General features: G+C 44.7%; 1 protein-coding gene across 1 annotated transcript in view; it reads left to right on the top strand.

Moving 5' to 3' along the window:
- Positions 1-14,581, top strand: part of SLC22A23 (solute carrier family 22 member 23) — a 134,202-nt gene that overhangs the window by 94,391 nt on the left and 25,230 nt on the right. Inside the window, exons 5-6 of the mRNA XM_039910599.1 lie at positions 7,758-7,926; positions 13,544-13,671. Coding sequence (XP_039766533.1) covers positions 7,758-7,926; positions 13,544-13,671 — 297 coding nt within the window. The remainder of the gene's footprint in view (positions 1-7,757; positions 7,927-13,543; positions 13,672-14,581) is intronic.

The following is a 14,581-nucleotide window of genomic DNA, read 5'->3' as shown; positions in this document are numbered from 1 at the left end:
GCTTTTCCTCTGATGCGGGGAGACGGCAGAGCCAAGTGGAAAGACCACCTGACTGGGATTCAGAATCCTGGCTCCACTGGCCTATTGCGTGACCTTGGGCAAGTCACTTAACTTCTCCGTGCCTCAGTTTCCTCATCTGTTAATACCATATCTCCCTTACCTCTTAGACACTGAGTGCCGAGTGAGACAGGAACTGTGTCCGATCTGTTGTATCTATCCCAGCACTCAGCAAATGATAAGTGCTTGGTAAATACTGTCATTATTACTTCTCTCAAGGTAATCTACTCAGTGATCCTTGTTCTGTCTTATGCCCCCAAAATCTTGCTGATGACCATCTTTCCTCCCCTGGTTGGAACTCGCTTCTCCCTTCATGTCTGACAGATCACAGGCCTCCCCATCATCAAATCACATCTCCAACCAGGAGATATTCCTTGATTAATTTCTAATCTCCCAAATTTAGGTACACACGATCCCCCTTATGTGCCTACCTTCTATACTGTATTAAGTTGTCCTGTTTATCATTCCAGTATCTCCCCCCACCCGCACACACACCTTAGACTGTTAGACCTTTAAGGGGAGGGATCGCGCCTACAAACTCTATTGTGCTCTCCCAAGCTCTGACCTAGTACAGTGCTCTGTATCCAGAAGGCTCTCAACAAACATAATCGATTCACTTATCCTCTAGGGCCCTACCAGCTACTCTGTGAACAGACAGTTGAGGGAGGAGTGGATCGAGGGGCACAAATACCATTTTATTCCAGCATCTTCCAACTCTGTAAGATTCCATACGTAACCCTGTACAGGTTATTTCTGATCAGGTTTTTCCAGATCTTCCCCTCTTCTGATGTGATGTTTCCATCTGTAGTGTCAAATTCTCTTCTCATCTATCTTCTCTCCTTAACACCTAATGGCTATCGATCCATATAACACAGTGCAGGGTAACTGGTGTGGTACAAAAGTCCTGTGAAAATGAGCCTGGCCGAAAGCTGTCTGCCTCCACACATCAAAAGAGCATTTCAGCATCCCAAGCTTGCAGTTCACCATGTCCCCTTGACTGAACCATGCAGACAGGGTAAAATATGTTATTTCCACCCTCGACTTGTAAGAGAATTCTTGGGCCTGCTCCAATCTCTCCACTCTTATTTCCAGATGGAGTGGCCTTTTCTTTCTGAGCAGGAGTTCTGAGAGGAACATGAGATAAAAAGGCAAGAACAACAATTACCAGCCAGTCAGGCAAAGAGCAAACACGACAGCACAACATGGGAAAGGAGCAGCGTGGCTCAGTGGAAAAAGCATGAGCCTGGGAGTGAGAGGACCTGGGTTCTAATCCCAGCTCCACCACTTCTCTGCTGGGAGACCTTGAGCAAGTTGTTTTCCTTTTCGGTGCCTCAATTTCCTCAACTGTAAAATGGGGATTAAATTCCTGTTCTTTCTCCTCCTGAGACTGTGAGTCTCGTGTAAGACTGGAACTGTGTCCGATGTCATTGCCCTGCCACTTGTTTGCTGTGTGACCCTGGACAAGTCACTTCACTTCTCTGTGCCTCAGTTACCTCATCTGTAAAACGAGGATTGAGATGGTGAGCCCGATGTGGGATAGGGTCTGTGTCCAACCCGATTTGCTTGTATCCACCCCAGCGCTTAGTACAGTGCCTGACACACAGTCAGCACTTAAATACCACAGTTATTATTATTATTACCTCAGTGTTAGTGTAGTGCTTGGCACATAGTAATCCTTTAACACATACCCAGTGTGTCCAAGCCTTTCAGTCCCACATTGGCCTTTTTCAGGCACCTTCTCACCCTGCTGTATGTCCTTCCCACCCCCACCCCTTTCTCTCTCTCCCTCCCCTCTCCCACCCTTTCTCTCCTCCCCCAACACACACTTTTGATGAAGTGCTATATTATTCTCTTCCAGCTCCTTCAGTCTTCTGTCATTCCTATGCTATCCATAAAGCACATCCAATTTTCACTTGTAGTTTGACAGTCTTTCCCATTTGGGTTTGATTAAAAATTCCTCCTGGTCTGATGACATAATTGATGTTTTGTCTTATAGTTAGGGGGTTGACACTTTAAAGGAAACCCACAGAAAGTAAAATAGAGAAATAGCAGAGGTTGAATTTTTGAAAGAACTGACTAGGCAAAACAAGAATTCAGCATTTCAAAATCGCATGCAGAAATTTTCAACTCCAGCATGATAATTTATAGCAATTTGAGTAATTTGAAGTAATTTGAAGATTGAATAAGTTGGTGCTAAGGACTATGCTGTTTCAATGTTATCATTATTCTCAGCAGACTTTGTTGATTGTGTCCTATTTTGTGTGCAGATGTGATAAACAGATCTATTAACATCACCTTTTAAGTTCTGTATCTTCAGCACCCCCAGATAGGCAATTTAGGTGTATTTCTCTTTCACCTTCCCAGTTTCAGCAACTGGTCAGGCCTTAAACCTCTTTAGCAAATGTTCTGTATTAATCATTAAACAGTTGAAATTTGAACCAGATCCATATGAGAAACAAACATGTTTTTGACATCTTGAATGCCGTACTCCACTGCTGCCCATGTGTGTGACCTCCCTCCTCTTCTCTCCCCAGCCCCCCTCAATCTGGAATGTGATATTGTGGCTGTTACATCCACTAAGACCAAGTTACCCCAGACCCCATTTGTCAAGCCCACTTTCCCAACAAGAGCCTTAGGACCCTCCACACCCATGTGTCACGCAATATAACATTTTCAAAATGGCAGCCGCTCATGGGCAGGGCCAGTCTGGATTTAGGAGTCATTCATTCATTCAATAGTATTTATTGAGTGCTTACTATGTGCAGAGCACTGTACTAAGCACTTGGAATGTACAAATCGGCAACAGATAGAGACAGTCCCTGCCCATTGACAGGCTTACAGTCTAATCGGGGCAGACAGACAGACAAAAACAATAGCAATAAATAGAATCAAGGGTCTATTTAATGTACATCTCATTAACAAAATAAATAGGGTAATAAAAATATATACAGTTGAGCAGGCGAGCACAGTGCTGAGGGGAGGGGAAAGGAGGGGGGAGGAGCAGAGGGAAAGGGGGGAAAAGAGGGCTTAGCTGAGGGGAGGTGAAGGGGGGGTAGAGGGGGAGCAGAGGGAAAAGGGGAAGCTCAGTTGGGAAGGCCTCTTGGAGGAGGTGAGCTCTAAATAGGGTTTTGAAGAGGGGAAGAGAATTAGTTTGGCGGAGGTGAGGAGGGAGGGCATTCCAGGACAGCGGGAGGACGTGGCCCAGGGGTCGACGGCGGGATAGGCGAGAATGGGGAACGGTGAGGAGCGGAGCGTGCGGGGTGAGGAGTAGAAAGAGAGTAGGGAGGAAAGGTAGGAGGGGGCAAGGTGATGGAGAGCCTTGAAGCCTAGAGTGAGAAGTTTTTGTTTCGTGCTGAGGTTGATAGGCAACCACTGGAGGTTTTTAAGAAAGGGAGTGACATGCCCAGAGCGTTTCTGCGGGAAGATGAGCCGGGCAGCGGAGTGAAGAATAGACCGGAGCGGGGAGAGACAGGAGGAAGGGAGATCAGAGAGAAGGCTGACACAGTAATCCAGCCGGGATATTATGAGAGCCTGTACCAGTAAGATAGCCATTTGGGTGGAGAGGAAAGGGCGGATCTTGGCGATATTATAAAGGTGAGACCAGTAGGTTTTGGTAACGGATTGGATGTGTGGGATGAACGAGAGAGCCGAGTCAAAGATGACACCGAGGTTGCGGGCTCGAGAGACGGTAAGGATGGTCATACCATCCACAGTGATAGGGAAGTCAGGAAGAGGACAGGGCTTGGGAGAGTCACTCTTTGAGGGGAGGTGAGAGGAGGCCCAGCATTGGGTTAGGAGGCTCCAGCAGAAGAGGTAGTCATGGGAGACCAGGGCTGGTGCGGGAGCAACTGCTGAATCTATCTGTAAAAAGGGGGTTCAATCCCTGTTCTTTCTCTTACTTAAACCATGTAGCCTCATGTGAGACAGGGACTATGTCAGATCTGATTTCCGTGCATCTACCCCAGCGTTTCAGTCATCAGTGAACGCTTACTGTGTGTGAAGCAGTGAAGTAGGCTTTTGGGAGAGTATAGAACAACTGATTTGGTAGACACATTCCTGCCCACAAGGAACTAAAGGAAGAGAGGACATTAAAACAGACTAGGATATGGAAATGAGTAGCAAGCGCATAACAAAATGCCATCTGGGAGCATGCTGAAATCAAATAGCTCAAAGTTGCAAGATGGGGATAGAGGCCTGGAACACTTTACAGTTCATGATCTACAACACTAGGTAACACCTTTTGTGGCACCATAGTTTTTATTATTAATAATAATAATGATGATGGCATTTGTTAAGTGCCTACTATGTGCCGAGCACTGTTCTACGCGCTGGGGTAGATACAGGGTCATCAGGTTGTCCCACCTGAGGCTCACAGTCTTCATCCCCATTTTACAGATGAGGTAACTGAGGCTTAGAGAAGTTAAGTGACTTCACGTGGTGAAGCCGGGATTAGAACCCATGACCTCTGACTCCCAAGTCCGTGCTCTTTCCACTTGATACAGTAGTTTTGTAGTTTTTGATACAGTGAAGCCCAGTTCCAGGCATTGCTAGCAGAGAATGTGGGAGTGACTCAGCTGTCAGAATCTGTGGGCAGAGGGGCCTGGGATCTGCTCTGGAGACGTCTGCTCTGGATTGATTTGAAGATTGGTCCACATATTTGCTGACTTCATATAGAAGCCGCCCTGGTCTCTTCTGATGCTAGATCGCTGAATACTAGTTTCAGCTGCGGCTCAGAAACACTGAGCATGCACCTTGCTGATACCGATTTCTTGTTTCCATAGCAGCAAATCTACCTCTGGGGCTTAATAAGTGAAAACTAGAGCAAGTGCTGTGATCGATTTTTTTTTTAATTTAAGTTTTTTTTTTAAATGCCTCAAACTACAGATTATTGTTAGGGCAGGAAAGCCAGCCCTGGGCTGATAAAGTCTTCTCCTCTTAGAAATAACTAACCTGGTAAATAAACCTGACCTGCTCTCCATGAAGAAGAATGGTGCCGTGTTAGGCTGGATACTCTGTGTTTAATCCTGTTCTCCTAATTAATCACTAAAGCCCTCTCCCTAAGTGCCAATCAGTGAGGTTGGTGAGGATGACCAAGGTTTGAGGTTTGTCTGTAGCTATGATAATGAGCATTTTGACTGTTTGACTGCAGAGTTGACATTTGTATTGGCTGGCCCAGTGCCTGTTTATAGCTGGTTTCTGGCCTTGGAACCAAGCAATAGACACATCTGAGCTCCTCCTCACTCTCCCAGTGCTCTGGCTCTAATTTGGTCTCAGAGCTTCCTGTTTTCTTCAGTAAGTGGGGGTGGACAGTTGCTCAGAGCAAAAGCAATGCTACATTTCATCACTGGATTTCTGTCTTTGCCCAAAGAGCAAGCCAGCTTCAAAATTTGGAGTCAGAAGACCTGAGTTCTAATCCCAGCTCCGTTACTTGCCTGCTGTGTGACTGCAGATCAAGCACTTGACTTCTACATACCAGTTCCTCATCTGTAAACAGGGGGACTCAATACCTGTTCTTCCTCCTTCTTAGACTGTGAACCCAATGTGGAACAGCGATTGTGTCTGACGAGAACTTAGTAAAGTGCTCTGCACACAGGAAGCACTCCACAAATACCACTGAGAGCTGATTATCCTGTAGGTACCCCAGTGTTTAGCACAGAGTAAGCACTTTACAATTACCACAACCGTTATAATCATTTTTGAAAGGGACAAGAAAATGTTGGGAATTACTGCAAAGCTGGGCAGGAATTGAAACATTCACTTAAAGACTGTCTGGTCTGACTGGCCTCCTTTCTGAGAACTATATATTTGTACTGTGAAGAATTATCTAATTTTATACCCAGGAAACACTTATGACAACCTGTTATGCAGATTATGTAATTTAGAGAACTAACTTACACAAATGGAGGAAATGTGTAAGGACATATAATGTCTCCATTGTAGTTGTCGCCTAGAACTATGGGTTACAGTTTAATCATTTGAGTCCACTGTATTGTTTATTCCTTTGGATTCTTCAACATGTGTTACAAAATACAGGACAATACTGACAGATCTTTAGCATCCCATTGTTCATTCATTCAGTCGTATTTATTGAGTGCTTACTGTGTGCAGAGCCATCCTAAGATAGGAAGGAATTAGAATCCAACCAACTTCTAGCAGCATGGGCTTTGAGTTGGGCCTAGATGTTATCTTCACTGACAGGAGAGCAACAGTCCATAAAACCAAACTCCAGTCCCATTCAGGGAGAGAGAGTCTAGGAAATGGAAACCTGTATATGACCAGCATTCCCACCCTTTTGGGAGGCATTGGCTCCGAATGGGTCAAGCTCCAGAACTCAAAAATTGAATCCAGTTTTGCCTCATGACTTGCTGGACAAGACACTTGACCTCTGGCCTTCATGAACTCAGTTAACTTGTATATAAAGAAAGGATAATTATACCCACTGAGGGATGTTGTTAAATTAGCTAATAAAAGTAATTATAGTACATTTTAATAGTTATTAAAGGGCCCCAAGTTAAATTGCAATTTGTATTTTTTGGACCTTGAGGTCTGGCCCAGATACATTCATTCAGTATTTATGGAGCATGTACTGTGTGCAAAACATTGGAGAAGAGTACGAAGGAAGGTCAGTTAGGCTCAGTCCCTGGCCCTCAGGGGAATCACATGGTGAAGGGGGCAGGGAGTTTGGCAAATTGGCACATGAGGAGAGATTGAAATGATAGAGCAAGGCAACATAAGAACCCAGGATGGCAATAAATCCAGAATGCTGAGGCCAGAGGTGCCATTTTCAGGCCTGTCCCTGATCAGGCTGTGCTCTCCAGGGCTCAACCATCACAACTGCCCTTGTGAGCGGGGTTCCTGTCTGTCTGTTGGTCTGTGACTTTTGATTTGTTCTCCCTCCTGCTAAGATTGTGAGCCCCATGTGGGACAGGGACAATGACCGACCTGATTATTTTATCTACCCCAGCACTTAAAACAGTGTTGACACATAGTAAGCGCTGTCACAGATACCATGATAACAATATCCACCCTCCCAAGTGCTCAGTACATTGCTCGGCACAGAATAAATGCTCAATAAGTACCATTGATCAATGGATGACTGATGAACCGCTACGGCCTTAGCCTTTCCAAAATTGGAAAAGGCAATGCTACCTCATGCTCTGACAGGGCAGGATGGGAGCCCCAGGTGGTGGTGAGTGGACGGATTGGACAGAGCTGCTGGTCAGTAATTGCCAAGATCTGTTTTACTGTCTTTATTGGGTATTTGTGAATGGAGAGCCCTGCTTTGTCATGGCCTGTGGGCCCCCAGGACACTGGACCTCTTCAGCACCTCAGACCACTTGGCAGCCCAGCCCCATGCACAGGGAGGCAAATAGGCTAACCAGGGCCTAAATCCCAGCCTGGGGCTTGCAGAAGGTCCTTTTTGGTAAGAAAACCAGGTCTCTCTAGCGGGAGAGGGGTGTTTCAGGGAGGGCGGAGAAGCCGAAAGTATCTGTTAAAAAAAAAAAAAGGCTGGCATGTATGGGAGCATCTTGATGAAGGTTCCGGTACAGGGGCCATCTAGAATATCAGAAGCAGCAGCCATCTTTGGAATGCCTATGGCCACCATCCCGAGGTGACCGCCTACCTCACTCAAAGTCTGAAGCCAGCCCTGGTGCGGCCTGTGGATTGCTCATTGCCTCGTCTCTGCTTGTTTATTTCAGGAATCGAACTCTGTCCTCCTGGCCATCGGTTCATAGTCGCCATGGTGGCCAGCTTTGTAGCAATGGCGGGGCAGTTCCTCATGCCGGGCCTGGCCGCTCTCTGCAGGGACTGGCAAGTCCTGCAGGCCCTCATCATCTGCCCTTTCCTGCTGATGCTTCTGTACTGGTCGTAAGTATGTCTCATGTATCCTGCTCGGCGGTCCGGTGCTCTGAAGCCTTAGCTAGCTCATTCTGAGCAGGGAACGTGTCTGCTAATTTCTCTCCTACTGTACTCTCCCAAGCACCTAGAACAGTGCTCTGTGCATATTAAACACTCAGTAAATACCACCGATAGATCTATGGCTCACACATTTCTAGGGAAGGAAGGTCTGTGACCCTTCCAATTTGGACGATATCTTTACCAACAGGGAAACCCCCACAGCACACTGTACATCAAGCTTTCCTGTTGTTGTTATTCATGTAAGAATGCCATTTCCTTTGGCCAGTGGGAAAGTCTGACATAGAATGTACACACAGGCTTTGTGTTTATTTTGCTTTTTGGCGTTGTTGCTTGTGTGGCCATCAAGCCATCGTGTGCCAGGGCTTTCCGGAGCATGGGAGAGGTTGAAAAGAGCATGGTCGTGGGTAATTTATAAGTTATTTAAAGTTACTATCAGTTTGAAAGAAAAATATCAGGAAGTGAGGATGCAGTTTACCTTTTTGCAGTTTTGCGGAAAGAGCCATGGGCCTGAGAGTCAAGGGAAGCTGGGTCCCAACACCAGCTCTGCCTCTTGCTTGCTGGGAGGCCATGGGCAAGTCACTGACCTTCTGGGCCCCAGTTGCTTCATCTGTAAAATGGGGATTAAATACATGTTCTCCTTCCCTTTGAGACCGTAAGCCCGACTTGGGACGGGGAACATGTTCAAGCTGCATATACTGTATCTGCCCCAATCAGTGTCCTTTTCCTCCAAAAAGCAGTCTTCTCTTCTCCAGCATGAACAACCCTAATTCCTTTAACCTCTCCTGAGATGGCGTGTTTTCCGACCCTTCTGTTATTTTTGTTCCTCTTCTCTGGAACGTCTACCGCTTCTTCGTAGCCTCTTCAAAGTGTGGTGTCCAAAACCGGCTCCAGCGCTTCTGTTGTTTTGTTCTGCTATGCTTGGGCCTAACCGTTCTTTTCCGAATCGATCAAGGCCACTTTACATTTCATCCTGTCCCCCAGAGGATTGGCAGCGCCCACTCCCAACCACCACCCTACCCCCACAGGTGTGATGAGCGCTCTCCCGATCCTTCATCCAGAGCCCCGAGGTTGCCTTTGCCCTTCTGAAGAGGTCTGCTGAGTGGGTGATTTCTACAGCAATAAACTCAGCTGCGAAATGTGCTTTGTTTGACCTGTGGGATCAATGCAGTGCAATTTAGCTGGCCATGGGGAGTTGGGGGAGTATTTACTATTCTGAGTTCTGATTTATTTGCCTATCAGTTGCATTTTCCAGTAGGCGTAAGATAGAAAGCAGAACTCTGCCATAGGACTTCTCTTTTCCACCTTTTCTTTCCCCATTCTTTGCTTCTCTGAAGTCATGTCCATGTTGTCTATGGACATGTATGTGTGTGTGTGTGTATAGATGTATATAGATATCTATGTATAGATATATAGCTATAAATATACACATGTACACATACACTCTCAAGCTTTTCAGAATTTAATCCTGATAATTTGAGGGACACCTAGACATTTAATGGCCAAGATATGATATCATAGTAGTCCCCAGAATCCCCAGTAATGGATTTTTGTTTGAGACTTAGATCCAAATTGCATGTCTACTTCTTACTACCCAGAATATTAAAAAGAATGCTTTATTTCACATAGATATTCATTTTTTGTTTGGAAGGGGGAAGGCTGTTCTAAATAACTTTTATCCAAGATACCGCGTATTGTCTAAACCTCAAATTAGGAGAGGAGCTTATCCAGATTACGGAAGGGCTTGTGCAGCGGCAAAGAAGAATGAGGAATGAGAAATGGAAGGAAAAAAGAACAGGAACACAAGAAACTCTAGTAAGATGTTTTAAGAAATGGCAGGGGGGTTAGAAGGCAACAGAACTCCAGTGTGGTACTGTGCTATCCCTTCAGACCTGGGGAGGGGTAGAGAAGGTTTAAGGTCACATCTTCTCCAACTCCCTTTAACTTCTGTTCTGCATCATCTAAGCACTTGGATCTATATATACCCTTTGGCATTTGGTTTTCACCCCACCCTCAGCCCCACAGCACTTAGGTACGTATCTTTAGTTAATTCATATTATTGTCTGTCTCGCCCTCTAAACTTTAAGCACATTTTGGGCATGGAACATGTCCACCAACTCTGTGGTATCGTACTGTCTGAAGCACTTAGTTCAGTGTGCTGCATCCAGTAAACGCTCAATGAATATCATTGATTGGTTGATTTATGAATCACAAGTAGGTTTTTCCACTGTATCTAGTGGGATCGGAAGTGGAATGATAATCAGACCTTGAGTCTGTACAGTGCCAGGTTTTCAAGGGTGCAAGTTCATTATTTTACTTACGCATCCCTTCGAGTAGGGAGAGATAGGACACAGGAAGGTCAGCAAGGAAGTTGGTTCAGAAATCAAGGTGGGTTAGGATAAATGCTTGGATCAGCTTGGTAGCAGTTTGGAAGGAGAGGAAAGGGCAGATTTTAACGATGTTGTGAAGCTAATACCATCAGGATTTGGTGACAGATTCAGTATGTGAATTGTATGAGAGAGATGAGTCGAGGATAATGCCAAAGTTAGGGGCTTGTGAGATAGGGAGAGTAGTGGTACTCTCTACAGTGATGGGAAAGCCAGGGAGAGGACAGGGCTTCGGAGGGAATTCTGTTTTGGACTTGTTGGAGATGTCAATGGGATATCTGGGACATTCAGGTTTAAGAAGAGAAGTTGCTTCATTGGCACATGCAAATGATAGAGAAGAATATATTGTCACGGCAAGCATAGGAAAAATTATCTGATAAGCAGCACGAACCATTAAGACAACAACCAGCTCCTGAAGAGGGCCATTTAGGCCAGGCTTCTTTACTCATATTTCAGTGCCAGTAAAGCTTTTAATTGAATATGAGTTTAGGTAATGGTCCTCAATTTGAGCTGAGAGCACCCTCTGAGGAAAGGTGACGGATACATCTGAAGTGGGTAAAGATGCTGAATTTATAAACTGTTATGTTAAGTTGGACCGTATCTCTTTTAAAGGGGTGAAAACCTTTTGTTTGGCAACCTCCGTGATCATAGAAAGCATCTGGGAAAGTCAGTTGAAAGCTGACAAGGAGCAGTGGGTAAAATCGGGAGGAAATAAGTGGAAGATCAGTCTGAGCCTGCAGCATTGGGGAATGTGATAAGGCATCAAACCTTCCAGCTGAGAAAGTCCAAATCTCGAAATAGAGCAAAATAGATTACGGTTTTGTTGGGACTTCATTTAGTGGGAAAGTGAGATTTTTAGGTCACGAGGGAAGATGTATAATATATGTGTCCAACATTCCAAAATGCCTTTGAATTCAGGGAAACGTGCTAGTCATGCAAGAAAACAGAAACAGGATGCCCAGGCAGTTTGCTATATCTATTAAAAGAGCAATAAGAAAAATCTAAGAAAAGCTATGATAGGGTCAGACCAGGATTATCTATCTCTGATGGCAATAGTGTCTCCTCTTTCACATCCATTCTAATCCTTCTACCATCTGACATTCTCTCCAATAACCCTACTTGCACCTATCCTCTCACAGCCCTAATTTTTCCCTCGAATAAACTTAACTTTGTTTTACTTCAATAGCCTTGTAAACTCCTTTATGAATCAACTCAAGCCTTCCTTGTGAACTTTCTGGAATTTTCTGCCTGTACTGTTTACATTGGGCAGAAAACAGTATTAGGTGCTTGAAAGAGTTGGTAGACATGATCCCTGCCCACAAGGAGCTTACAATCTAGCAAGTAGGTCTGTTTATTTACCAACTTTGGGACAGAAACAGTGTTTCTTTTTACACATTTGGAACTGACAACTTCCAACTTCATGGGTTGCTCCCTCATAAATAACAATTCTACATTTGTCCTCTCTAAACTCTTCATGAATTAGAAATTTCAGTTATATCCTTTCATAGCCAGCACCTTTCCAGACTGTGGAGTTCTCTTCAGCCTGTCCTTGTAGGGAGGCTATTTCTACCCTCAGATTTTCTCATAAATTTGTTTGCACAGAATCACTGTCTAATCTACATTTCTAAAATGTCAGTAAATATTGATATTCCCAACTTATTCTTGGGCCTTATTGAAACAAAGACATTATAAGGCTGGAATAGTAGTAATCCTTTATTAACAAGGCAAAAGCGGAAATAAGAGGCCAAGTCATCACTTTCATTCAATCCTTGCACAAACTGTGGCTCCCAGACCCAAACCAAGTTTGAGAGAAGCAGTGTGGCTTAGTGAAAAGAGTCCAAAATGGGGTGTCAGGATACCTGGGTTCTAATTCCAGCCTATACCAGTTGCCCACTGTGTAACCCTGGGAAAGCCACTTCTCAGTGCCTCAGGATCTTCATTTGTAAAATGGGGAATTAAATGGAAAGCAGCATGGCCTCCTGAAAAGAGCATGGGCCCGGGTTTCAGAGTGCCTGAGTGCTAATCCCTGCTCTGTCACATGTCTGCTGTGTGACCTTGGGCAAGTCATTTAACTTTTCTGAGCCTCAGTTTCCTCATCTATAAATTGGAGATTCAACCAATCCTACTCCCTCTATTTAGATTGTGAGCCCCATGTGGGACAGGGACTGTCTCTAACCTGATTAACTTGTACCTACTCCAGCGCTTAGGGACAGTGCTTGACACAGCGCAAGTACCATAGTTATTAGTGCTGGATTCAGGAGAATCTCATCAATCATGTTACTATATGATCACGGTTCCCCTGATGCTAAGTACCTTAAACGAAGATTAAAATACGAACAATAAAACAATGAACAATAAAATCTGACTTCCCATCTGACTTTTCCTTCAGGTATTAAATTATGCAAATAAAAAGAATATTAAGAAGGGTGAACATGATGGGGAAACATATTTTCATTACCCTATTTATTTTGTTAATGAAATGTACATCGCCTTGATTCTATTTAGTTGCCATTGTTTTTACGAGATGTTCTTCCCCTTGACTCTATTTATTGCCATTGTTCTTGTCTGTCCGTCTCCCCCGATTAGACTGTAAGCCCATCAAACGGCAGGGACTGTCTATCTGTTGCCGACTTGTTCATTCCAAGCGCTTAGTACAGTGCTCTGCACATAGTAAGCGCTCAATAAATACTATTGAATAGTTCAATCTGTTCTTCAGAACAGAGGCACACATCTGTGCAAACCAAATATGGCAGAGCACGTTTGAAAGGAATTTTAGGCCTCAGACATATTCCCTGTGCTTGGTTCTGGTGAGTCTCACTCTGGAGGAATTTTGCGGAAGGTAAGGATTGGTATTCTTATAAAAGGAGAGTAGAGACAGGCCAGAATTAAATTACTCCATGGGGTGATATGATACTTAGATATTGTAACGTGTAGATGAGTAAATAAAATGCAAATGAGCTTGGGACCAGATGGTAGAAAATCTAGAAAGAATAGGGGTAAGCATGTCAGAGACATACCATGTGTCAAATTCTTGGAAGCCAACAATGGGCTTTATACAACATCAAATAAAATGTAGTCTTACAGGTTTAACAATCCGGAACAACAACAACAAAAAACACACCACACTCTTTCTTCCAGCAGAGGAACTTGCAAACTCATTAATTTGCTCTGTTTCTCTGCAGTATTTTCCCAGAATCCCTCCGGTGGCTGATGGCCACCCAGCAGTATGAGCCGGCAAAGAAGCTAATACTTCACTTCACCCACAAGAACAGGATGAACACCGAGGGGGATATCAAAGGGGTCATGCCTGGTGAGTGTCCATGTCCTCCGCCACACGAATGCAGCCTTGTTCCCCAGAACAGGAGGGGTTTGCCTTGCTGACTGACCTCCAGTTTTAACTGGTTCAGTCATGACTGGCTGGTTGTTTCCCCGGGACCAGAAATCACTCCAGCAATGATTTGAGTCAGGTCTGGACTAAGGTAAGTGGCATGTGGAGGTTTACCCGAATTAGTTGGGAGTCGAAGCCTCTCCTGAAAGTCCAGGGGGGTAATTTGGGTAGTTTCCCGATTGTGTAATGATATCGACTTAGAAGTAACTTCAGAGGCCTGAAAGTGAAAAATTGTTCCTAATGTAAACCTGGCCTTAATGGCATTAGCACTCTTCATTGGAAGCTTACTGTAATCACTAGCTTCTTGGTTCTGATTGCTTTAGCAATCCCACCTCTCTCCCTAATTACCAAAGGTGAACATGGAATGGCCTATTAAGCCTCAGTTCGCTTCTCCTCAGTTCCATAATGGTCCAGACTTGTGCTTCGCTGCAAGAACATCCCTGCGGCGGGAGAATGGCTATACATTCAATCGTATTTATTGAGCAATTACTGAGCACTGTACTGAGCGCTTGGAAAGTACAATTCGAGCTATACAAACTAGTCAGCCTGCTAGAATTACCAGTCCGGAATGGCCCAACCCCCATCTCTTGGACAATTTTCTGTTGAATTGGGGAGACCAGTAAGTCATGACTGATCTTCCAAGTTGTAGAAAGTGTTGGCTTCTGCTATGGGTGAGTAGACTAGAAACAGAAACAGAGGTGGGCTATGGGTCCCACGTTTGTTCATGAACACAGCCTCTGGGTTGCTGTGAGGGGTGGTGGATGAACGAAGAATAAAAGAAAACGCTCTCTGGACTCTTGATGGAATGTGCCATGCCTCCAGTGAGAAATGA

Source organism: Ornithorhynchus anatinus, chromosome X3 (assembly GCF_004115215.2).
Source record: "Ornithorhynchus anatinus isolate Pmale09 chromosome X3, mOrnAna1.pri.v4, whole genome shotgun sequence".
Taxonomy (NCBI): Eukaryota; Metazoa; Chordata; class Mammalia; order Monotremata; family Ornithorhynchidae; genus Ornithorhynchus; species Ornithorhynchus anatinus.
This window is presented reverse-complemented; position numbering and strand designations above follow the sequence as displayed.